Consider the following 24,491-nt stretch of genomic DNA (forward strand, 5'->3'; position numbering starts at 1 on the left):
TGGTTATGTGGAAGGAATTACGCGACAGTGTCGACTCCTTACATAAAAGGTTTGACGAAATACCGAATATGGGACAGCCGGCTTCTCAGCCTGTGCCTGCCCAGGCGTCTCAAAAGCCATAAGGGGCTCTAAAACGCCCGCTACCTCAGATGGCAGACACAGATGTCGACACGGATACTGACTCTAGTGTCGACGACGATGAGACTAATGTAACTTCCAATAGGGCCACACGTTACATGATTGAGGCTATGAAAAATGTGTTGCACATTTCTGATGTTACCCCAGGAACCACAAAAAAGGGTATTTTGTTTGGAGAGAAAAAACTACCAGTAGTTTTTCCTCCATCTGAGGAATTAAATGGAGTGTGTGAAGAAGTGTGGGCTTCCCCCGATAAGAAACTGGTAATTTCTAAAAGGTTACTAATGACGTACCCTTTCCCGCCAGAGGATAGGTCACGTTGGGAAACATCCCCTAGGGTGGATAAAGCGCTCACACGCTTGTCAAAGAAGGTGGCACTACCGTCTCCGGATACGGCCGCCCTAAAGGAGCCTGCTGATAGGAAGCAGGAGGCTATCCTGAAGTCTGTATATACACACACAGGTGTTATACTGAGAACAGCTATTGCTTCAGCATGGATGTGCAGTGCTGCAGCTGCGTGGTCAGATTCCCTGTCGGAAAATATTGATACCCTAGACAGGGACACTATATTGCTAACCGTAGAGCATATTAAAGACGTAGTCTTATACATGAGAGATGCACAGAGGGATATTTGCCGGCTGGCATCTAAAATAAGTGCAATGTCCATTTCTGCCAGGAGAGGGTTATGGACTCGGCAGTGGACAGGTGATGCAGATTCTAAAAGGCACATGGAAGTTTTGCCTTATAAGGGTGAGGAGTTGTTCGGGGATGGTCTCTCGGACCTCGTTTCCACAGCAACAGCTGGGAAGTCAGCATTTTTACCCCATGTTCCCTCACAGCCAAAGAAAGCACCGTATTATCAGGTACAGTCCTTTCGGCCCCATAAAGGCAAGCGGGTTAAAGGCGCGTCCTTTTTGCCCAGAGGCAGAGGTAGAGGGAAAAAGCTGCAGCATACAGCCAGTTCCCAGGAGCAAAAGTCCTCCCCCGCTTCCTCCAAGTCCACCGCATGACGCTGGGGCTCCACAGGCGGAGCCAGGTACGGTGGGGGCCCGTCTCAAAAACTTCAGCTATCAGTGGGCTCGCTCACGGGTGGATCCCTGGATCCTTCAAGTAGCATCTCAGGGGTACAAGCTGGAATTCGAGACGTCTCCCACCCGCCGTTTCCTCAAATCTGCCTTGCCAACAACTCCCTCAGGCAGGGAGGCAGTGCTAGAGGAAATTCACAAGCTGTATTCCCAGCAGGTGATAGTCAAGGTTCCCCTCCTTCAACAAGGACGGGGTTACTATTCCACAATGTTTGTGGTACCGAAACCGGACGGTTCGGTGAGACCCATTTTAAATTTGAAATCCTTGAACACATATATAAAAAAATTCAAGTTCAAGATGGAATCGCTCAGGGCGGTTATTGCAAGCCTGGACGAGGGGGATTACATGGTATCACTGGACATCAAGGATGCTTACCTGCATGTCCCCATTTACCATCCTCACCAGGAGTACCTCAGATTTGTGGTACAGGATTGTCATTACCAATTCCAGACGTTGCCGTTTGGTCTATCCACGGCTCCGAGGGTATTTACAAAGGTAATGGCCGAAATGATGATACTCCTTCGAAAAAAGGGAGTTTTAATTATCCCGTACTTGGACGATCTCCTGATAAAGGCGAGGTCCAAGGAGCAGTTGTTGGTCGGGGTAGCACTATCTCGGGAGGTGCAACAACAGCACGGTTGGATTCTAAATATACCAAAGTCACAGCTGGTCCCTACGACACGTCTACTGTTCCTGGGGATGGTTCTGGACACAGAACAGAAAAAAGTGTTTCTCCCGGAGGAGAAGGCCAAGGAGCTGTCATCTCTAGTCAGAGGCCTCCTAAAACCAAAACAGGTGTCGGTGCATCAGTGCACGCGAGTCCTGGGAAAAATGGTAGCTTCCTACGAATCAATTCCATTCGGCAGGTTCCATGCAAGAACGTTTCAGTGGGACCTGTTGGACAAGTGGTCCGGATCGCATCTTCAGATGCATCGGCGGATAACCCTGTCTCCAAGGACCAGGGTGTCTCTGCTGTGGTGGCTGCAAAGTGCTCATCTTCAAGAGGGCCGCAGATTCGGCATACAGGACTGGGTCCTGGTGACCACGGATGCCAGCCTTCGAGGCTGGGGGGCAGTCACACAGGGAAGAAACTTCCAACGACAATGGTCAAGTCAGGAGACTTCGCTACACATAAATATTCTGGAACTGAGGGCCATTTTCAATGCCCTAAGTCAGGCAAAACCCCTGCTTCAAAACCAGCCGGTACTGATCCAGTCAGACAAGATCACGGCAGTCGCCCATGTAAACCGACAGGGCGGCACAAGAAGCAGGACGGCGATGGCAGAAGCCACAAGGATTCTCCGATGGGCGGAAAATCGCGTGTTAGCACTGTCAGCAGTGTTCATTCCGGGAGTGGACAATTGGGAAGCAGACTTCCTCAGCAGGCACGACCTCCACCCGGGAGAGTGGGGACTTCACCCAGAAGTCTTCCAACTGATTGTAAACCGTTGGGAAAGGCCACAGGTGGACATGATGGCGTCCCGCCTAAACAAAAAGCTAGAAAGATATTGCGCCAGGTCAAGAGACCCTCAGGCGATAGCTGTGGACGCTCTAGTGACACCGTGGGTGTACCGGTCGGTTTATGTGTTCCCTCCTCTTCCTCTCATACCCAAGGTACTGAGGATAATAAGGAGAAGAGGAGTAAGAACTATACTCATTGTTCCGGATTGGCCAAGAAGAGCTTGGTACCCGGAACTTCAAGAAATGATCTCGGAGGACCCATGGCCTCTGCCGCTCAGACAGGACCTGCTGCAGCAGGGGCCCTGTCTGTTCCAAGACTTACCGCTGCTGCGTTTGACGGCATGGCGGTTGAACACCGGATCCTGAAGGAAAAGGGCATTCCGGAGGAAGTCATTCCTACGCTGATTAAAGCTAGGAAAGAAGTGACCGCAAACCATTATCACCGCATTTGGCGAAAATATGTTGCGTGGTGTGAGGCCAGGAAGGCCCCAACGGAGGAATTTCAGCTGGGCCGTTTTCTGCACTTCCTACAGTCAGTGGTGACTATGTGCCTAAAATTGGGTTCCATTAAGGTCCAGATTTCGGCTCTATCGATTTTCTTCCAGAGAGAACTGGCTTCACTACCTGAAGTTCAGACTTTTGTTAAGGGATTGCTGCATATTCAGCCCCCTTTTGTGCCTCCAGTGGCACCTTGGGATCTCAACGTGGTGTTGGATTTCCTAAAGTCACATTGGTTTGAGCCACTTAAAACCGTGGAATTAAAATATCTCACGTGGAAAGTGGTCATGCTGTTGGCCTTGGCTTCTGCCAGGCGTGTGTCAGAATTGGCGGCTTTGTCATGTAAAAGCCCTTATCTGATTTTCCATATGGATAGGGCAGAATTGAGGACTCGTCCCCAGTTTCTCCCTAAGGTGGTATCAGCCTTTCATTTGAACCAACCTATTGTGGTGCCTGCGGCTACTAAAGACTTGGAGGCTTCCAAGTTGTTGGACGTGGTCAGGGCCCTGAAAATGTATGTTTCCAGGACAGCTAGCGTCAGGAAAACTGACTCGTTGTTTATCCTGTATGCACCCAACAAGCTGGGTGCTCCTGCTTCAAAGCAGACTATTGCTCGCTGGATCTGTAGTACGATTCAGCTTGCACATTCTGCGGCTGGACTGCCGCATCCTAAATCAGTGAAAGCCCATTCCACGAGGAAGGTGGGCTCTTCTTGGGCGGCTGCCCGAGGGGTCTCTGCTCTACACCTTTGCCGAGCAGCTACTTGGTCGGGGTCAAACACATTTGCAAAATTCTACAAGTTTGATACCCTGGCTGAGGAGGACCTAGAGTTTGCTCATTCGGTGTTGCTGAGTCATCCGCACTCTCCCGCCCGTTTGGGAGCTTTGGTATAATCCCCATGGTCCTTACGGAGTCCCAGCATCCACTTAGGACGTCAGAGAAAATAAGATTTTACTCACCGGTAAATCTATTTCTCGTAGTCCGTAGTGGATGCTGGGCGCCCATCCCAAGTGCGGATTGTCTGCAATACTTGTATATAGTTATTGTTTAACTAAAGGGTTATTGTTGAGCCATCTGTTGAGAGGCTCTGTTATTGTTCATACTGTTGACTGGGTATAGTATCACGAGTTATACGGTGTGATTGGTGTGGCTGGTATGAGTCTTACCCGGGATTCAAAATCCTTCCTTATTGTGTCAGCTCTTCCGGGCACAGTATCCTAACTGAGGTCTGGAGGAGGGTCATAGAGGGAGGAGCCAGTGCACACCAATTAGACCAAAAGCTTTCTTTTAGTTGTGCCCAGTCTCCTGCGGAGCCGCTATTCCCCATGGTCCTTACGGAGTCCCAGCATCCACTACGGACTACGAGAAATAGATTTACCGGTGAGTAAAATCTTTTTTTTTATATATATATATATATATATATATATATATATAAAGAGAGAGAGAGAGATATGTATATATATATATATATATATATATATAGTCGAACGTGTGGTGGCACTCAGAATAAAGACAACACAGGCAACGCTGATGCAGTCAACGTTTCAGGGATGGCTCCCTTTTATCAAGACACGACCAGCAACCTGTGATACATGAAATATATATACACATACCGGTAGCCTGCACATCTCCAATCGCGTGGTTCTAGCCGCCTCCCACCGACCCCGGGCAAACACGTCATCTGCACGGGCCGGCGCCGAGAATCGACGTCGGACAGGCAGGGGGGTGCGGCCCGGACCACACGTCAGATCGTTACCAGGCAACCGCAAACAACAGGAAATGTGAACATACAAATACAGATAAATAATACAAACAGTTAAGAACCATAACCACATAATTAAAAACATAATTAAAAACACCTGAACATAAGTTAATCAATACCCGGCAACCCGCTAATATATAGCAGAGTAGTATAATAATGTCAGCGAGCAAAAACACCAGAAACAATACTTATAAATATCTGAGCATAAGAATGCTCCGAAATCAATGCTGTATCCATCTTTAATCTTAAATCTAAAAAAGATCATAGCTGTATGGTTTGCTTGCAAAAACAATGTAGTTAACCTAATTGGTATATTAGTATAGAGCTAATAATACCGCACACTATATATAACATGTATATAGCCTCAACACGGCATTTTATATGCCATATGAAGCATAAAGACCTAAATGAAACCCCTCATACACCCTGAATGAGCAAATGATTTCGAATACGTGTTATTTAAGCAGAAAAGTTTACAAAAAGCAATTGAAACTAAGTGCCTCATTGAGGCCCAGTGGATGCACCGTTTGAAGGGTGTGTATCCACCATGCCTCTTTTCTCAGAAGTGCCTGACCTCTGTCACCACCTTTTTTATTTAATGGAACGTGATCGATCATTTTGTAGCGGATTGACGCTAAACTGTGATTACAATTTTTAAAGTGTCGTGCTACTGGGAGATCGCTACCTTTGCCTTCTAAGGCAGCCCGTATGCTGGACCTATGAAGTGCGATTCTCTCCTTGAACTGTCTGATGCTTTTACCAACATAAAGTAGCCCACAAGGGCACTTAATATAGTACACTATAAACTTGCTACTGCAGGTCAGGGTATATTTAATATTAAAAAGTTTGCCAGATCTGGGGTGATTAAAAGTGCTGCCCGGTTCCAAGCAGCTACAAGTAGTGCATCCTGTACACCTGTAGTTGCCTGGTTTACGGGTCAAAAAATGTGGCAATTTTTCTTGACCAAAATCAGAAATGTCGTTATGGACTACTATATCTTTAATGTTGCGACCCCTCCTATACGCTGCCATAAGAGTGGTGTCCTTAAAGCTGGGTAGATCTTTGTCCCTAGCAATCACCGGCCATATGCCTTTAGCTTGATGATTTAAGGTCTTACAATCCTGTGTCCAAATCATCTTATTTGAAACCTTTTCAGAATCTTTATGGACAAGCGTATCTTGTCTCGATGTACTAAGTGCTTTCTCCATTGCCTGCTTAAGGGATTCTTGAGAATACCCTCTAGCTGTAAATTTTTTTGCCATATTCAGCATTTGATTTCTGGCATCTTCCTCATTGCTGCAAATCCTTCTGATTCTCAGAAACTGAGAAAATGGAAGACTCCATTTCATAGGTTCTGGATGATGGCTATTAGCCCTCAACAAGGTATTGCGATCGGTGGGTTTGTAATACATGCTGGTAACGATATTACAATTACTGTCAACTGAAATAGCCACATCTAAATAGTGGACAGTATTGTAGCTGCATTCATAGGTGAATTTTATAGCGGCATCCTTCTGGTTCACCTGGAAAATCATTTCCTCAAAATCCTGTTGCGTACCCGACCAAATCATCAAAATATCGTCGATGTAACGACGAAATAAGATGATGTGTTGGGAATATGACGCATTATCAAAGAACAACTGTTTTTCTATTTCGCTCATGAAAATATTTGCGAAACTGGGTGCCACACATGATCCCATGGCGCACCCAGTCCGCTGGCGAAAGATTTTTTTATCAAACAGAAAATAATTCCTGTCTAAGGTCAATGCAAGTAGTCGAACAAAAAAATTAATATCAGGACCTGAATAATCAATATTAGATTCTAAGAAAGATCGCATCACTGCTAAACCCCTATCATGGGGAATGCTGGTATACAAATTAACCACATCGATGGTACAAAGCAAAAATCTAGCTGGAAGAGGAGAAATAGATTGCAGTACTCTAATGAGAGAGGTAGTATCCATCAGGCATAATGGTAGACTCGATATCAAGGGCTGTAAATAATAGTCCAGGTAACGAGATAAATTATAATACAACGAGTCTCTGGCAGCGATGATGGGACGTCCCGGTGGATTGACAGTGTCCTTATGAAGTTTGGGAATCGTATAAAACGTGGGAATCTTGGGCCAAGCAACTGTTAAGGCTTCTTTGGTTGCTACTGTTATAATGTTGGTAGACACTGCTGTTTGTAAGATCGAATCAAGTTCCATTTTGTATTGAATGGTGGGATCGTCTGGCAAAATTTCGTACACCGCTGTGTCGTTCAATTGACGATATGCTTCATTCCTGTAGCTAGTTACATCTTGGACTACGATTCCGCCGCCCTTATCCGCCGGGCGGATCGTGATGTCATCGTATTTTCCAAGGTTGCTGAGTGCCACCTGCTCATTTTTAGAGAGGTTATATGGTCCTTTATATTTGTGTGAGTACGCTTCATTGACATAAGATTCCAAACAGCCAGAAAAACTTTTAATGCTTTTATTAAGTGTTGATGGATTAAACACTGACTTTTTGTTAATGGGAGTTTTTTCAGATGCAGAGGTATTCCCTTGAAAGAATTCTTTAAGTTTGATGCGTCTGTTCAATTTAAACAGGTCGACCTTGTTTTTAAAGACGTCTGGAGTGCATGTAGGCACAAAGGACAAACCTTTGTTTAGCACATTGACTTCATCTGTAGTGAGCGACCTGGATGACAGATTGAACACTATACTTTTTCTTGATGCTTTTGGCGGCTTCCCTCCTGTTTTGGCCGCCCCGACGGGTCCTGGCTCTTTTGTCCGCTCGTTTTTTGAGCGTGTGTTTACTCCAGAATTGGACTTCTTTGAAGTGGATGCCGTAGCACATTCTGTATCGCTTGATGAAATCGCTGTACTGGATTGATCAGTCTCAAGAGGGAAATTCCTAGGCGGTCTGCGCTGTCTGGAATTTCTTTGTGATCTCGGGCCTTTGTTGTATACCCAACTGTAGACCTCGTTAAGGTCGTAATCACGATTCACCGTAGTGCGTTTGGCTTTTTTGAAGGTTACAAGGTCAGATTGATATTTTTCAATTTGCACTGACAATTTATCAAGCCAATCTGGCGGTGCTTCTGAATGGATTTTAGCAAGATGGGTATTTTCAAAAGCCTCTATTTTGTTTTTAGTGATCTCCAGTTCTCTTCTGGACTCGGCTACCACCAATAAAATAAGATCAAAAGAGCAACGATTGAGCACTGCGGCCCATTTGCGGCAAAACTCCGGGTTTTGACGCCCGATAGTTGGGGTGTTCCTAATGCGGAAGCCTCTTGGAATGCGTTTATCTCTGAAATAATCTGAAAGTGTCACTCCGTGTAACAGAAAGTCCACTTCTTTCTTTTTGAGTTTGGTTAGCTGTGCAATCAAAGCATCAGCTGATTCCTCATTTGTTGCCGTGAATGCTGAAGCTGGAAACAAAATCTGCTCTGCCTCTGTGTCAGTATGTGTGAGAGTGTCTCCCTCTGGTAACACAGGAATACAAAAACCAGGTATCTCTTCAGGTGCAGACATATTAAATCACCATAAATGCAAGAAATTATGTACAGTGTAAGTCCCACATTCGCTGTGTCTGAACTTCAATTAATCAGATAGATATACAGCAGGTGCCTTGACTGGCAGTGACATAAACTGAAACCACCTAAATAGATATAGAACAGATGTCCGGCACTCACGCTTAGGAAGAAACAACGAGTCCTGGTGCCTAACCTCTCTGGATGAGCATGTAGTCGAACGTGTGGTGGCACTCAGAATAAAGACAACACAGGCAACGCTGATGCAGTCAACGTTTCAGGGATGGCTCCCTTTTATCAAGACACGACCAGCAACCTGTGATACATGAAATATATATACACATACCGGTAGCCTGCACATCTCCAATCGCGTGGTTCTAGCCGCCTCCCACCGACCCCGGGCAAACACGTCATCTGCACGGGCCGGCGCCGAGAATCGACGTCGGACAGGCAGGGGGGTGCGGCCCGGACCACACGTCAGATCGTTACCAGGCAACCGCAAACAACAGGAAATGTGAACATACAAATACAGATAAATAATACAAACAGTTAAGAACCATAACCACATAATTAAAAACACCTGAACATAAGTTAATCAATACCCGGCAACCCGCTAATATATAGCAGAGTAGTATAATAATGTCAGCGAGCAAAAACACCAGAAACAATACTTATAAATATCTGAGCATAAGAATGCTCCGAAATCAATGCTGTATCCATCTTTAATTTTAAATCTAAAAAAGATCATAGCTGTATGGTTTGCTTGCAAAAACAATGTAGTTAACCTAATTGGTATATTAGTATAGAGCTAATAATACCGCACACTATATATAACATGTATATAGCCTCAACACGGCATTTTATATGCCATATGAAGCATAAAGACCTAAATGAAACCCCTCATACACCCTGAATGAGCAAATGATTTCGAATACGTGTTATTTAAGCAGAAAAGTTTACAAAAAGCAATTGAAACTAAGTGCCTCATTGAGGCCCAGTGGATGCACCGTTTGAAGGGTGTGTATCCACCATGCCTCTTTTCTCAGAAGTGCCTGACCTCTGTCACCACCTTTTTTATTTAATGGAACGTGATCGATCATTTTGTAGCGGATTGACGCTAAACTGTGATTACAATTTTTAAAGTGTCGTGCTACTGGGAGATCGCTACCTTTGCCTTCTAAGGCAGCCCGTATGCTGGACCTATGAAGTGCGATTCTCTCCTTGAACTGTCTGATGCTTTTACCAACATAAAGTAGCCCAGGGGTCGGTGGGAGGCGGCTAGAACCACGCGATTGGAGATGTGCAGGCTACCGGTATGTGTATATATATTTCATGTATCACAGGTTGCTGGTCGTGTCTTGATAAAAGGGAGCCATCCCTGAAACGTTGACTGCATCAGCGTTGCCTGTGTTGTCTTTATTCTGAGTGCCACCACACGTTCGACTACATGCTCATCCAGAGAGGTTAGGCACCAGGACTCGTTGTTTCTTCCTAAGCGTGAGTGCCGGACATCTGTTCTATATATATATATATATATATATATTAAAGATGCTGTCTTAAGAGATCTATATAATCAAACATGCCCAAAGAGACATGAGTATACTGGGTCCTAGAGTCAAAGCTATGTCGATTTCTGCTTGACGTGTCCTGTAGAATATGCAATGGACAGATGATGCCAACTTAAGTGGCATATGGAGGGCTGAGGATTGTGTGGAGAAGGGTTCTCGGACCTGGTCTCCACGGCTATAGCTGGTAATTCGGATATTTTGCCTTATATTCCTGCACAGCCTAAGAAAGCACGTCATTATCAAATGCAGCTTTTCGAACAAAGAAACAAGAAAGGCCGAGATGCGTCCTTTCTTGCCAGAGGCGGGGCCAGAGGAAAGAAGCTGCACAACACAGCTAGTTCCCAGGAACCGAAGTCCTCCCCGGCCTCTATGAAAATCCACCACATGTCGGTGGGGCTCCACAGACGGAGCTAGGCCCGGTGGGGGCACGCTTTCGTAAGTTCTGCAACAAGTGGGTTCACTCCCTGTTAGATCCCTGGGCAATAGATATTGTGTCTCAGGGATACAAGCTGGACTTTGAGAAGATGCCTCCTCACTGACGGCCCTGCCGGCTTCCCCCCCACGAGAGGGAAACAGGGTTAACTGCAATTCACAAATTGTATCTTCAACAGGTGGTGGTCAAGGTTCCCGTCCTTCGACAAGGAGGGGGTTATTATTCGACCATGTGGTAGTCCCGAAACCAGACGGTTCGGTCAGACCCATATTGACTTAAAATCCCTGAACATATACCTGAAAAGGATCAAGTTCAAGATGGAATCGCTAAGAGCGGTCGTTACAAGTCTGAAAGGGGGAGATTTTATCGTGACTCGGGACATAAAGGAGGCATACCTTCATGTCCCCATTTATCCACCTCATCAGGCGTACCTCAGAATTGCGGTACGGGATTGTCATTACCAATTTCAGACGTTGCCGTTTGGTCTCTCCACGGCCCCGAGAATATTCACCAAGGTAATGGCGGAAATGATGGTGCTCCTGCGGAAGCAAGGTGTCCCTATTATCACGTACTTGGACGATCTCCTCATAAAAGCGAGATCAAGAGAGCAGTGGCTGAACAGCGTATCACTTTCTCTGGAAGTGTAACGGCACCACGGCTGGATTCTATATATTCCAAAGTCGCAGTTGGTTCCTACAGCTCATCTGCCTCTCCTAGGCATGATCCTTGACACAGACCAGAAAAGGGTTTATCTCCCGATAGAGAGAGCTCAGGAGCTTGTGACACTGGTCAGGAATCTATTAAAACCAAAACAGGTGTCAGTGCATCACTGCACTCGAGTCCTGGGAAGGATGGTGGCATCATACGAGGCCATTTCTTTCGGCAGGTTCCATGAGAGGACCTTCTAATGGGACTTACTGGACAAAGTGGTCCAGATCACATCTTTAGATGCATCGGTTAATCACCCTATCCCCCGGGGCCAGGGTGTCTCTCCAGTGGTGGCTGCAGAGTACTCACCTTCTCGAGGGCCGCAGGTTCGGCATTCAGGACTGGGTCCTGGTGACCACGGATGCAAGCCTCCGAGGGTGGGGGACAGTCACTCAGGGAAGAAGTTTCCAAGGGCTGTGGTCAAGTCAGGAGACTTGCCTTCACATCAATATCCTGGAACTAAGGGCCATATACAACGCCCTAAGTCAAGCGGAGACCCTGCTTCGCAACCAATCGGTGCTGATCCAATCAGACAACATCACCGCAGTGGCTCATGTAAACCGCCAAGGCGGCACAAGGAGCAGGGTGGCGATGGCGGAAGCCACCAGAATTCTTCGATGGGCGGAGAATCACGTACGAGCACTGTCAGCAGTGTTCATTCCGGGAGTGGACAACTGGGAAGCAGACTTCCTCAGCAGGCACGACCTCCACCCGGGAGAGGGGGGACTTCATCAAGAAGTCTTCGCGCAGATTGTAGGTCGGTGGGAACTGCCACAGGTGGACATGATGGCATCCCGCCTCAACAAAAAGCTACAGAGGTATTGCGCCAGGTCAAGAGACTCTCAGGCGATAGCTGTAGACGCACTGGTGACACCGTGGATGTTCCAGTCGGTTTATGTGTTTCCTCCTCTTCCTCTCTTACCCAAGGTGCTGAGAATCATAAGGAAAAGAGGAGTGAGATCAAAACTCATTGTCCCGGATTGGCCAAGAAGGACTTGGTATCCAGAGCTGCAAGAAATGCTCACAGAGGACCCATGGCCTCTGCCTCTAGGGCAGGATCTCTTGCAGCAGGGACCTTGTATGTTCCAAGACTTACCGCAGCTGTGTTTGACGGCATGGCGGTTGGACACCGGATCCTAGTAGAAAAATGGGATTCCGGATGAGGTTATTCCTACGCTGATAAAGGCTAGGAAGGACGTGACGGCTAAACATTATCACCGTATACGGCGAAAATATGTTGCTGGGTGTGAGGCCAGGAATGCCTCTACAGACGAATTCCAGCTGGGCCGTTTCCTTCACTTCCTACAGTCGGGAGTGACTTTGGGCCTAGAATTGGGGTCCATTAAGGTCCAGATTTCGGCCCTATCCATTTTCTTTCATAAAAAACTAGCTTCTCTACCTGAAGTTCAGACTTTTGTAAAGGGAGTGCTTCATATTCAGCCTCCTTTTGGGCCACCAGTGGCACCTTGGGATCTTAACGTGGTGTTGAGTTTCCTGAAATCTCACTGGTTTGAGCCGCTTAAGACCGTGGAGTTAAAATATCTCACGTGGAAAGTGGTCATGCTATTGGCCTCAGCTTCGGCTAGGCGTGTGTCAGAATTGGCGGCTTTGTCATGTAAAAGCCCCTATCTGGTTTCCATATGGACAGGGCAGAATTACGGACTCGTCCGCAATTTCTGCCAAAGGTGGTGTCATCTTTTCATTTGAACCAACCTATTGTGGTGCCTGCGGCTACTTGTGACTTGGAATGATTCCAAGTTACTAGATGTAGTCAGGGCTTTGAAGATTTATGTAGCCAGAACGGCTGGAGTCAGGAAAACTGACTCGCTGTTTATCCTGTATGCATCCAACAAGCTGGGTGCTCCTGCTTCAAAGCAAACTGTTGCTCGCTGGATCTATAACACGATTCAGCAGGCTCATTCTGCGGCTGGCTTGCCGCCTCCAAAATCAGTAAAAGCCCTTTCCACAAGAAAGGTGGGCTCTTCTTGGGCGGCTGCCCGAGGGGTCTCGGCATTACAGCTTTGCCGAGCAGCTACTTGGTCGGGTTCAAACACTTTTGCAAAGTTCTACAAGTTTGATACCCTGGCTGAGGAGGACCTTGTGTTTGCTCATTCGGTGCTGCAGAGTCATCCGCACTCTCCCACCCGTTTGGGAGCTTTGGTATAATCCCCATGGTCCTTACGGAGTCCCCAGCATCCACTAGGACGTTAGAGAAAATAAGATTTTACTCACCGGTAAATCTATTTCTCGTAGTCCGTAGTGGATGCTGGGCGCCCGTCCCAAGTGCGGACTTCTTCTGCAATACTTGTATATAGTTATTGCTTAAATAAGGGTTATGTTATGGTTGCATCAGGTTTGTCTGATGCTCTGTTGTTGTTCATACTGTTGACTGGGTATGTTATCACAAATTATACGGTGTGATTGGTGTGGCTGGTATGAGTCTTACCCTGGATTCCAAAATCCTTTCCTTGTAATGTCAGCTCTTCTGGGCACAGTTTCCTTAACTGAGGTCTGGAGGAGGGGCATAGTGGGAGGAGCCAGTGCACACCAGTAGTACTAAATCTTTCTTAGAGTGCCCAGTCTCCTGCGGACCCCTTCTATTCCCCCCATGGTCCTTACGGAGTCCCCAGCATCCACTACGGACTACGAGAAATAGATTTACCGGTGAGTAAAATCTTATTTTTATATTGTACACATTGATCACAAAATTTATTTGTAAACAATATTTGCAGTAATTTGGGTGGAGTCCAATACCGCAGAAGCTTTATCAGATCACCAATTTTCAGTGCGCCGGGTGTCAAACGTCTGTTTTTTCTTTTATTGCTGCTCTCCCTCATGTCACATTGAGATCATACATACTGTACCTCCGTTTCTTTCTGGGCCAGTAAGCTATACAATAGTGAAAACGTGATCCACATTTATCCAGTAGTTTTTGCATGATGCTGGAACGAATAGACGGACAAACAGAAATTCAGAAAAACATTTTTTTCATCTCCGTGGTTCATAAATAGTTCCCAGAAGTATTTTTCTAAAAAAAAAAAAAAAAAAAGACTTGTTATATTTAACTACAGTAAATACTACTTCACCTTCTTTTTCCTCAGGTAGAGCTAGACATGCTCATAGATAAACGGAACAAAGTTCAGCAAGAACTGACTTCTTCAGTAGATGCCTTTATTGTCGAGGTTAACCAAATGCCACTTGATGCACATTTTACAAAGTTACAGGTATGAACATGAAGGAAATATTTTGATTTCTATTCCATGTAGACTAAGGAATATTTTCCAGTAGCATTCCTCATTCTGAAAATGTGTTCCCTGGTGATTAGTATAGCTTAATTGGTTTAAAGGATATACACCTATGTATAAATATAGTATATTGGAAGCGGTTAACATACCGCCACTCGGGATCCTGGCAATCACAATACAGATGCCGGAATCCCGACAAGCTGTGACACGCTGATGGCGGAATATCAGCGACACAGGCTGCTCTACCTCTGTAAGTGTCCACGACACCTATAGAGGGAAGAATTTAACTTGTGGCGAGCGCAGAAAGCCACCGTGCCTGCGCAGCGAGCCCACAAGGGGCCTTCTAGTGCTCGCCCCGCTGCCAGCATACTTGTGGCCGGGATGCCGCTGTCGGTATATGCTGCTGCTGTCCCAGTATATGCTGTTTATAACTCTGTTCTTTTTATTGTATATGTGCATTTATGTATATGTACATTTTATACAGATGTTGCTACAGTCTCTTATGTCTGTATATGGAGCATCTAGTGACTGTGACGATTCGGATGACGTGTTCCAGGAGTTTTATAAATGGAAACAGGCGAAGTTGGAGAAGTTTAATAGTGTTAGAAATGACACCACCAGCTCTCTTGAACACCTAACAACGTGGTTCAGTGACATCAAAGAGGTACATTAAAACCTCAAACCTGTTTGTAAACCTGAATAGCAGAAATTATATCACAATTTAGGGGTATATTCAATAACTGTCGAAAGCTGCCATTCCTACCATTCAATACGGCCCCGTTTGAGATGAGGGAGCTGTGAGCAGGTACCCAGTGGCAGTGTCCACCTGGCTCCAATAGCAAGGTCCCAGCTGTAGCGAGGTCCCGCATGCTGGAGCCGGGTGGACGCTGCCATGAGCCTCCAGTAACGCTGCTGCAGCCGCTGCTTACTTGGTCTCCCCCCCCCCCCCCGTTTCCTCCTTTCTTCCGCTCCGTCTCCTCCGCGGCTCTCCCCACCGCCACAGACATCTCCCCCACTGCCGCAGACGTTTCCCCACAGAAGCCGCTGACAGCTCCGATGGAGAGGATTTGACAGTTCACTATTCATTTAGCGGACAGATCCGACTGGTTTTGCCCGTTACCGACAATGCCAATCTGACTTTTTTTAAAGTCGGATTGACATTATTTGAAATGGGGCTAAAACCTGTCGTATTTGACCGCTAAATCCGACAAAATACGTGGATCCAACAAGTCGGAATTGTCGTCCTGTCAGGAAAAAACGGCAGCCCCATTGAATAGGTCGAATCACGATTCGACCTAAAAAAGTCAGAAACTGCCGTCTTTCTAACAAGACAGCAGTTCCGACTATAATTGAATACACCCCTAAGTCATATACCCAACTTTTTATTTCTTGTCAGATAAGGGTTTCTGTTTGCTGTAATCACTAGGGTGGTGTAATATTTGCAAGTTTAGTTTTTGGCCTATACACTGAAGAGCCAAAAGTCATGGGATGGCAGTGTGTAAAGGTAATGGTAGGTGGCGCACTCTACTGTGATGTCCTGGAATTGCCCATCAATTGTAATCTGACATCTCGTGAGCCAGTTTGAACACTGTCTAGGCTGCTTTTGGCAAGGCTATCTGCATTATCGGAGTTCAAACGGGGCATGATAGTGGTCTCCCAACGGATGGGACATTCCAGTTCTGAAGTTTTCCGAACATTCAACATTCCTTGTTTTAAGGTGTAATGTTTACCGGGAATACCTCATGGAAGGCATTACCACCAACCGTGGACAGTGCAGTGGCCGACCACAGGTGTTTAATGATCGTGATCAATGTACTCTGGCTAGAATTGTCTATGGTAACAGACAACTGACACAGGCTTAATCACATCCACATTCAGTGCAGGAGGTACCAGCCATATATCCAGCAGGTCAGTGCAGCGTCCTTTAGCTTCCATGGGATATGGGAGCAGAAGACCCACCAGAGTGCCCCTGTTAACACTATGACACTGGACACAGCACCACACCTGGACTCATGATGTCACTAATCAAACCCTTGAGGACTGGCAACATATGGTGTGGTCCGATGTGTCACGGTTCCAGTTGTTTCAGATGGATGCTTGGGTTTGGGTGTGTCGCAGATCCCATGAAGCTATGGACCCCAGTTGTCAACCGGCCACCATGAAAGCTGGTGGTGATTCCATAATGGTGTAGGTTGGATTCACTGGTCCATATGAGCAAATAGTTGATCGGTAACCGCCATGGTGCAGTGCTTGGTGTCCATTTGCAGCGCTTCATGGACTTCATGCAACCCCAGAATCATGGAATATTCCAGCAGGATAATGCACCGTGTTATCAGTCCCACGTTGTCCAGAATTGGTTTGAGCAATATTCTGAAGAGTTCCAACGAATGGAGTATCCACCACGTTCGCCCGGCGTGAACCCAATTGAACATTTATGGGATGTGGTAGAGAGGTCCATTCACACCCAAGATTCTGCATCTACACATAACAGGAAGCTGTGGGATGCTATCCAGATGGCATGGGTCATCAACTCTCCAGAGGTCTTCCGTACATTTGTGGAACTGAAGCCACATCGAGTTGCCGGGCTAGAGAGGGTCCTATGCGATGCTAGGTACCTATCCCATGACTTAGCACTTTAGTGTACAATATGCATACTGTTTTATCAGTGTTGAAAAATAGCTTGCTTTATGTTATCCAGTGTCATTCCTGTGAGAAATCAGATTTCATGAAATATATAGCACACAAAGGTTTTAACTGTGTACATGCAAGATAGAATCATCCCGTGTATAGAAGCTGGTTTACAAAAATTGATGGGTCCACAGGAAATATTCATGGCCCCAGAACACTGACTTGAAGTAGTGTTGTTTTAGCTTGATGTTATACCTTGGCAGTTCTGCAAATGATGTTTAAATGCACCTCTTCTCTCTTCTGAACTGCCATGCTGATTGGACAAATGTGGGAAAAATAGGGCCCCTGACAGCATCCATGTGGCACACCAAGCAACTAGACCTGAAGGGCCACCAAAGAATCACCCAGCCTCAGAACTCCCCTACCATATACGATTTGCATCCTTCTGACCACAGAGTCGCTGAACTGCACCACAACTTAATCACGTACTGTATCTGGACATAAGCTGCTTATGTAGCTTGGAAGAAGGGATGGCGATGGCAACATGTACTATCTGTAGTAACAATAGAGGTGGTTCTGGACCAACAATTCTTGTAACCATCTGTGGTTCATGCATGCACAGTAAGACGCATGCATGAACCAGTTTACTTTGCACATGCACGGCTCCTGGGCAGCTGCGTTCTAAGATTAGTTGAACAACTGCTGACTTGGGGACGGGTCTGGAGAAGGAGTCTAGGTCGGCATCCTGGTACACGTTGGTGACAGCTGAGCTGGTCTTGTCGGCTATAGAGAGAGAGGTGGAACATCAGCATCCCAGCATACTTTGTTTGTGACTCATATACATTGTGTCTGGATGCCAATGACCCGTCTCTCTCTTTAGCTAATGCGACAGGCTCAGCTGTTGGTCAGCAGCCTTGCACCGCCTCCGACTCTTACACACAGTGCAGCACTGTGTAATGGGTGGGGGACATCAGGCCCAGGGAACCTGCCACTGACTGCAAAACTATTCAACATTGTCAGGAGACAATCGATGGGTGTAATCCAGTGATGGTCGAAGCCATTTCTACTTGGAAACAAAGGGTAGGAGAAAAACATTTTAGTAGTTCAAGAGTGATGGAGCTGAGAGATGGTTTTTGGAGGATAATTGAGCTTAAGGCATGTTTGAAGGTGAAGAGGAAAGTCATAGTGGAGATGTACAGATTGAGGAGGGTGGGTGGATGTGATTAAGTGGCAGGGGAGAGTGTGTGGAGGAGTTAGGTGAAATCGATCAAAGGGGATAATAAAAATTGAAGAAAGGTCTAAGGCCTCAAGATATTTCTTGATGTATATTTTTTTTTCTCTTACGTCCTAGAGGATGCTGGGGACTCGTAAGGAACATGGGGTATAGACGGGCTCCGCAGGAGACATGGGCACTATAAAGAACTTTAGAATGGGTGTGCACTGGCTCCTCCCTCTATGCCCCTCCTCCAGACCTCAGTTAGATCCTGTGCCCAGAGGAGACTGGGTGCATTACAGGAGCTCTCCTGAGTTTCTCTGTAAAAAGAATTTTGTTAGTTTTTTTATTTTCAGGGAGCACTGCTGGCAACAGGCTCCCTGCATCGTGGGACTGAGAGGAGAGAAGCAGACCTACTTAAGTGATAGGCTCTGCTTCTTAGGCTACTGGACACCATTAGCTCCAGAGGGTCGGAACGCAGGTCTCACCCTCGCAGTTTGTCCCAGAGCCGCGCCGCCGTCCTCCTCACAGAGCCGGAAGATAGAAGCCGGGTGAGTATAAGAAGAAAGAAGACTTCAAAGGCGGCAGAAGACTTCAGTTCTTCAGTGAGGTAATGTGCCGCGGTAACGCTGCGCGCCATTTTTCCCACACACACACAACAGCGGGCACTGTAAGGATGCAGGGTGCAGGGGGGGGGCAGCATTTAATAGCCTCAAGGGACACTGGCAGATGTAAATATACTGCGAAGGTAGTATATTATTAACCCCCGGCATTTTTTTGATTATTTGAGCGGGACCGAAGCCCGCCGCTGAGGGGACGGGGCTTGATCCTCCAGCACTAACCAGCGCCATTTTCTCCACAGCACATGCAGAGGGCAAAAAAGAGGGGGGGGGGGGCACTTTTTATTGGCGCAGTGAGTGTATATTTATATATTTATATAAAAGCGCGGTTTGTCTGGGAATTTGGTTTCCAGTGTCAGTTGGCGCTGGGTGTGTGCTGGCACACTCTTTCTCTGTCTCTCCAAAGGGCTTTATTGGGGAACTGTCTCCATATAGATATATCCCTGAGTGTGTGGGGGTGTCCGGTACGGGTGTCCGGTACGCGTATGTCGGCATGCGGAAGGCTCTTCTAAGGAGGAAGTGGAGCAGATGATTGTGGTGTCTCCGTCGGCAACGCCGACACATGATTGGATGGATATGCTGAATGTTTTAAATGCAAATGTGGCTTTATTACATAAAAGATTGGACAAAGCAGAGTCCAGGGATAAAGCAGGGAGTCAATCCATGGCTTTGACTGTGTCACAGGGCCCTTCTGGGTCTCAGAAACGCCCACTGTCCCAAGTAGCAGACACTGATACCGACACGGATTCTGACTCCAGTGTCGACTACGATGATGCGAGGTTACACCCAAGGGTGGCCAAAAGTATTCATTATAGGATTATTGCAATAAAAGATGTTTTACATATCACAGATGACCCCTCTGTCCCTGACACGAGGGTGCACATGTTTAAGGAAAAGAAACCTGAGATAACTTTTCCCCCATCTCATGAGCTGAATGAGTTATTTGAAAAAGCTTGGGAAACTCCAGACAAGAAACTGCAGATTCCCAAGAGAATTCTTATGGCGTATCCTTTCCCGGCAAAGGACAGGGTACGGTGGGAATCCTCGCCCAGGGTGGACAAGGCTTTAACGCGCTTGTCCAAAAAGGTGGCGCTGCCATCTCCAGACACGGCAGCCCTCAGGGATCCTGCTGATCGCAGGCAGGAAACTACCTTGATGTCAATTTATACACATACGGGTGCCTTGCTCAGACCGGCAATAGTGTCGGCTTGGGTATGTAGCGCTGTAGCGGCTTGGACGGATACTTTGTCAGCTGACATTGATACCCTGGATAGGGATACCATGTTATTAACCTTGGGTCACATTAAGGACGCAGTCCTATTTCTCTAACGTCCTAGTGGATGCTGGGAACTCCGAAAGGACCATGGGAATAGCGGCTCCGCAGGAGACTGGGCACAACTAAAAGAAAGCTTTTAGACTACCTGGTGTGCACTGGGTCCTCCCACTATGACCCTCCTCCAAGCCTCAGTTAGATTTCTGTGCCCGGCCGAGCTGGATGCACACTAGGGGCTCTCCTGAGCTCCTAGAAAGAAAGTTTATTTTAGGTTTTTTATTTTACAGTGAGACCTGCTGGCAACAGGCTCACTGCATCGAGGGACTAAGGGGAGAAGAAGCGAACCTACCTGCTTGCAGCTAGCTTGGGCTTCTTAGGCTACTGGACACCATTAGCTCCAGAGGGATCGACCGCATGGAACTGGCCTTGGTGTTCGTTCCCGGAGCCGCGCCGCCGTCCCCCTTACAGAGCCAGAAGCAAGAAGAGGTCCGGAAAATCGGCGGCAGAAGACATCAGTCTTCACCAAGGTAGCGCACAGCACTGCAGCTGTGCGCCATTGCTCCTCACGCACACTTCACACTCCGGTCACTGAGGGTGCAGGGCGCTGGGGGGGGGGCGCCCTGAGCAGCAATAAAAACACCTTGGCTGGCAAATATATCACAATATATAGCCCCAGAGGCTATATATGTGATAAATACCCCTGCCAGAATCCATAAAAAAGCGGGAGAAAAGTCCTCGAAAAAGGGGCGGAGCTATCTCCCTCAGCACACTGGCGCCATTTTCTCTTCACAGTGCAGCTGGAAGACAGATCCCCAGGCTCTCCCCTGTAGTTTGCAGGCTCAAAGAGTTAAAAAGAGAGGGGGGGGCACTAAATTTAGGCGCAATATTGTATATACAAGCAGCTATTGGGAAAAATTCACTCAATATGGTGTTAATCCCTAAATTATATAGCGCTCTGGTGTGTGCTGGCATACTCTCTCTCTGTCTCCCCAAAGGGCTGTGTGGGGTCCTGTCCTCAGTCAGAGCATTCCCTGTGTGTGTGCGGTGTGTCGGTACGGCTGTGTCGACACGTTTGATGAGGAGGCTTATGTGATGGCAGAGCACATGCCGATAAATGTGATGTCGCCCCCTGTGGGGCCGACACCAGAGTGGATGGATAGGTGGAAGGTATTAACCGACAGTGTCAACTCCTTACATAAAAGGCTGGATGACGTAACAGCTATGGGACAGCCGGCTTCTCAGCCCGCGCCTGCCCAGGCGTCTCAAAGGCCATCAGGGGCTCAAAAACGCCCGCTCCCTCAGATGGCAGACACAGATGTCGACACGGAGTCTGACTCCAGTGTCTACGAGCTTGAGCCATATACACAATCCACTAGGAACATCCGTTACATGATCCCGGCAATAAAAAATGTGTTACACATTTCTGACATTAACCCAAGTACCACTAAAAAAGGGTTTTATGTTTGGGGAGAAAAAGCAGGCAGTGTTTTGTTCCCCCATCAAATGAGTGAATGAAGTGTGAAAAAGCGTGGGTTCCCCCGATAAGAAACTGGTAATTTCTAAAAAAGTTACTGATGGCGTACCCTTTCCCGCCAGAGGATAAGTTACGCTGGGAGATATCCCCTAGGGTGGATAAGGCGCTCACACGTTTGTCAAAAAAGGTGGCACTGCCGTCTTAGGATACGGCCACTTTGAAGGTACCTGCTGATAAAAAGCAGGAGGCTATCCTGAAGTCTGTATTTACACACTCAGGTACTAGACTGAGACCTGCAGATAGTGCTGCTGCAGCGTGGTCTGTAACCCTGTCAAACAGGGATACTATTTTGCGAACATAAGACGTCGTCTTATATATGAGGGATGCACAGAGGGATATTTTGCCGGCTGGCATCCAGAATTAAGGCAATGTCCATTCTGTCAGGAGGGTATTAGAGACCCGACACTGGACAGGTGATGCTGACTTTAAAAGGCACATAGAGCCTTATAAGGGTGAGGAATTGTTTGGGGATGGTCTCTGGGACCTCGTATCCACAGCAACAGCTGGGAAGAAAAATTTTTTACCTCAGGTTTCCTCACAGCCTAAGAAAGCACTGTATTATCAGGTACAGTCCTTTCGGCTTCAGAAAAGCAAGAGGGTAAAAGGCGCTTCCTTTCTGCACAGAGACGAGGGAAGAGGGAAAAAGCTGCACCAGTCAGCCAGTTCCCAGAATCAAAATTCTTCCCCCGCTTCCTCTGAGTCCACCGCATGACGCGGGGGCTACACAGGCGTAGCCAGGTACGGTGGGGGGCCGCCTCAAAAATTTCAGCGATCAGTGGGCTCGCTCACAGGTGGATCCCTGGATCCTTCAAGTAGTATCTCAGGGGTACAAGCTGGAATTCGAGGCATCTCCCCCCCCCGCCGTTTCCTCAAATCTGCCTTGCCGACAACTCCCTCAGGCAGGGAGGCTGTGCTAGAGGCAATTCACAAGCTGTATTCCCAGCAGGTGATAGTCAAGGTGCCCCTACTTCAACAAGGAAGGGGTTACTATTCCACACTGTTGTGGTACCGAAACCGGACGGTTCGGTGAGACCCATTTTAAATTTGAAATCCTTGAACACATACATAAAAAAATTCAAGTTCAAGATGGAATCGCTCAGGGCGGTTATTGCAAGCCTGGAGGAGGGGGATTACATGGTATCCCTGGACATCAAGGATGCTTACCTACATGTCCCCATTTACCATCCTCACCAGGAATACCTCAGATTTGTGGTACAGGATTGCCATTACCAATTCCAAACACTGCCGTTTGGACTGTCCACGGCACCGAGGGTCTTTACCAAGGTAATGGCAGAAATGATGATACTCCTTCGAAAAAAGGGAGTTTTAATTATCCCGTACTTGGACGATCTCCTTATAAAGGCGAGGTCCAAGGAGCAGTTGTTGGTCGGAGTAGCACTATCTCGGGAAGTGCTACAACAGCACGGATGGATTCTATACATTCCAAAGTCACAGCTGGTTCCTACCACACGCCTACTGTTCCTTGGGATGGTTCTGGACACAGAACAGAAAAAAGTGTTTCTCCCGCAGGAGAAAGCCAAGGAACTGTCATCTCTAGTCAGAGACCTCCTGAAACCAAAACAGGTATCGGTGCATCACTGCACACGAGTCCTGGGAAAAATGGTAGCTTCTTACGAAGCAAAATTCCATTCGGCAGGTTCCATGCAAGAACCTTTCAGTGGGACCTCTTGGACAAGTGGTCGGGATCGCATCTTCAGATGCATCGGCTGATAACCCTGTCTCCAAGGACCAGGGTATCTCTACTGTGGTGGCTGCAGAGTGCTCATCTTCAAGAGGGCCGCAGATTCGGCATACAGGACTGGGTCCTGGTAACCACGGATGCCAGCCTTCGAGGCTGGGGGGCAGTCACACAGGGAAGAAATTTCCAAGAACTTTGGTCAAGTCAGGAGTCGTCCCTACACATAAATATTCTGGAACTGAGGGCCATTTACAATGCCCTAAGTCTGGCAAGGCCTCTGCTTCAAAACCAGCCGGTACTGATCCAATCAGACAACATCACGGCAGTCGCCCATGTAAACCGACAGGGCGGCACAAGAAGCAGGATGGCGATGGCAGAAGCCACAAGGATTCTCCGATGGGCGGAAAATCACGTCTTAGCACTGTCAGCAGTGTTCATTCCAGGAGTGGACAACTGGGAAGCAGACTTCCTCAGCAGACACGACCTACACCCGGGAGAGTGGGGACTTCATCCAGAAGTCTGCCAACTGTTGGTAAACCGTTGGGAAAGGCCACAGGTGGACATGATGGCGTCCCGCCTAAACAAAAAACTAGATATTGCGCCAGGTCAAGGGACGCTCTAGTGACACCGTGGGTGTACCAGTCGGTTTATGTATTCCCTCCTCTGCCTCTCATACCACAGGTACTGAGAATAATAAGAAAACGAGGAGTAAGAATGATACTCGTGGTTCCGGATGGGCCAAGAAGAGCTTGGTACCCAGAACTTCAAGAAATGATATCAGAGGACCCATGGCCTCTACCGCTCAGACAGGATCTGCTACAGCAGGGGCCCTGTCTGTTCCAAGACTTACCGCGGCTGCGTTTGACGGCATGGCGGTTGAATTCCGGATCCTAAAGGAAAAGGGCATTCCGGAGGAAGTCATTCCTACACTGATAAAAGCCAGGAAAGAAGTAACCGCAAACCATGATCACCGTATTTGGCGAAAATATGTTGCGTGGTGTGAGGCCAGGAAGGCCCCAACAGAGGAATTTTCAGCTGGGTCGTTTTCTGCACTTCCTACAGTCAGGAGTGACTATGGGCCTAAACTTGGGTTCCATTAAGG

General features: G+C 47.3%; 1 protein-coding gene across 7 annotated transcripts in view; it reads left to right on the forward strand.

The window, feature by feature from the left end:
• The window catches only part of STK31 (serine/threonine kinase 31), a 783,847-nt gene that overhangs the window by 579,259 nt on the left and 180,097 nt on the right, over window positions 1–24,491 (forward strand). For all 7 annotated transcript variants that reach the window (XM_063921681.1, XM_063921683.1, XM_063921684.1 and 4 more), the window contains 2 exons: window positions 14,279–14,401; window positions 14,907–15,086. In XM_063921681.1, coding sequence (XP_063777751.1) covers window positions 14,279–14,401; window positions 14,907–15,086 — 303 coding nt within the window. The remainder of the gene's footprint in view (window positions 1–14,278; window positions 14,402–14,906; window positions 15,087–24,491) is intronic.

The sequence above is a fragment of the Pseudophryne corroboree genome, chromosome 5, assembly GCF_028390025.1.
Source record: "Pseudophryne corroboree isolate aPseCor3 chromosome 5, aPseCor3.hap2, whole genome shotgun sequence".
Classification (NCBI taxonomy): domain Eukaryota; kingdom Metazoa; phylum Chordata; class Amphibia; order Anura; family Myobatrachidae; genus Pseudophryne; species Pseudophryne corroboree.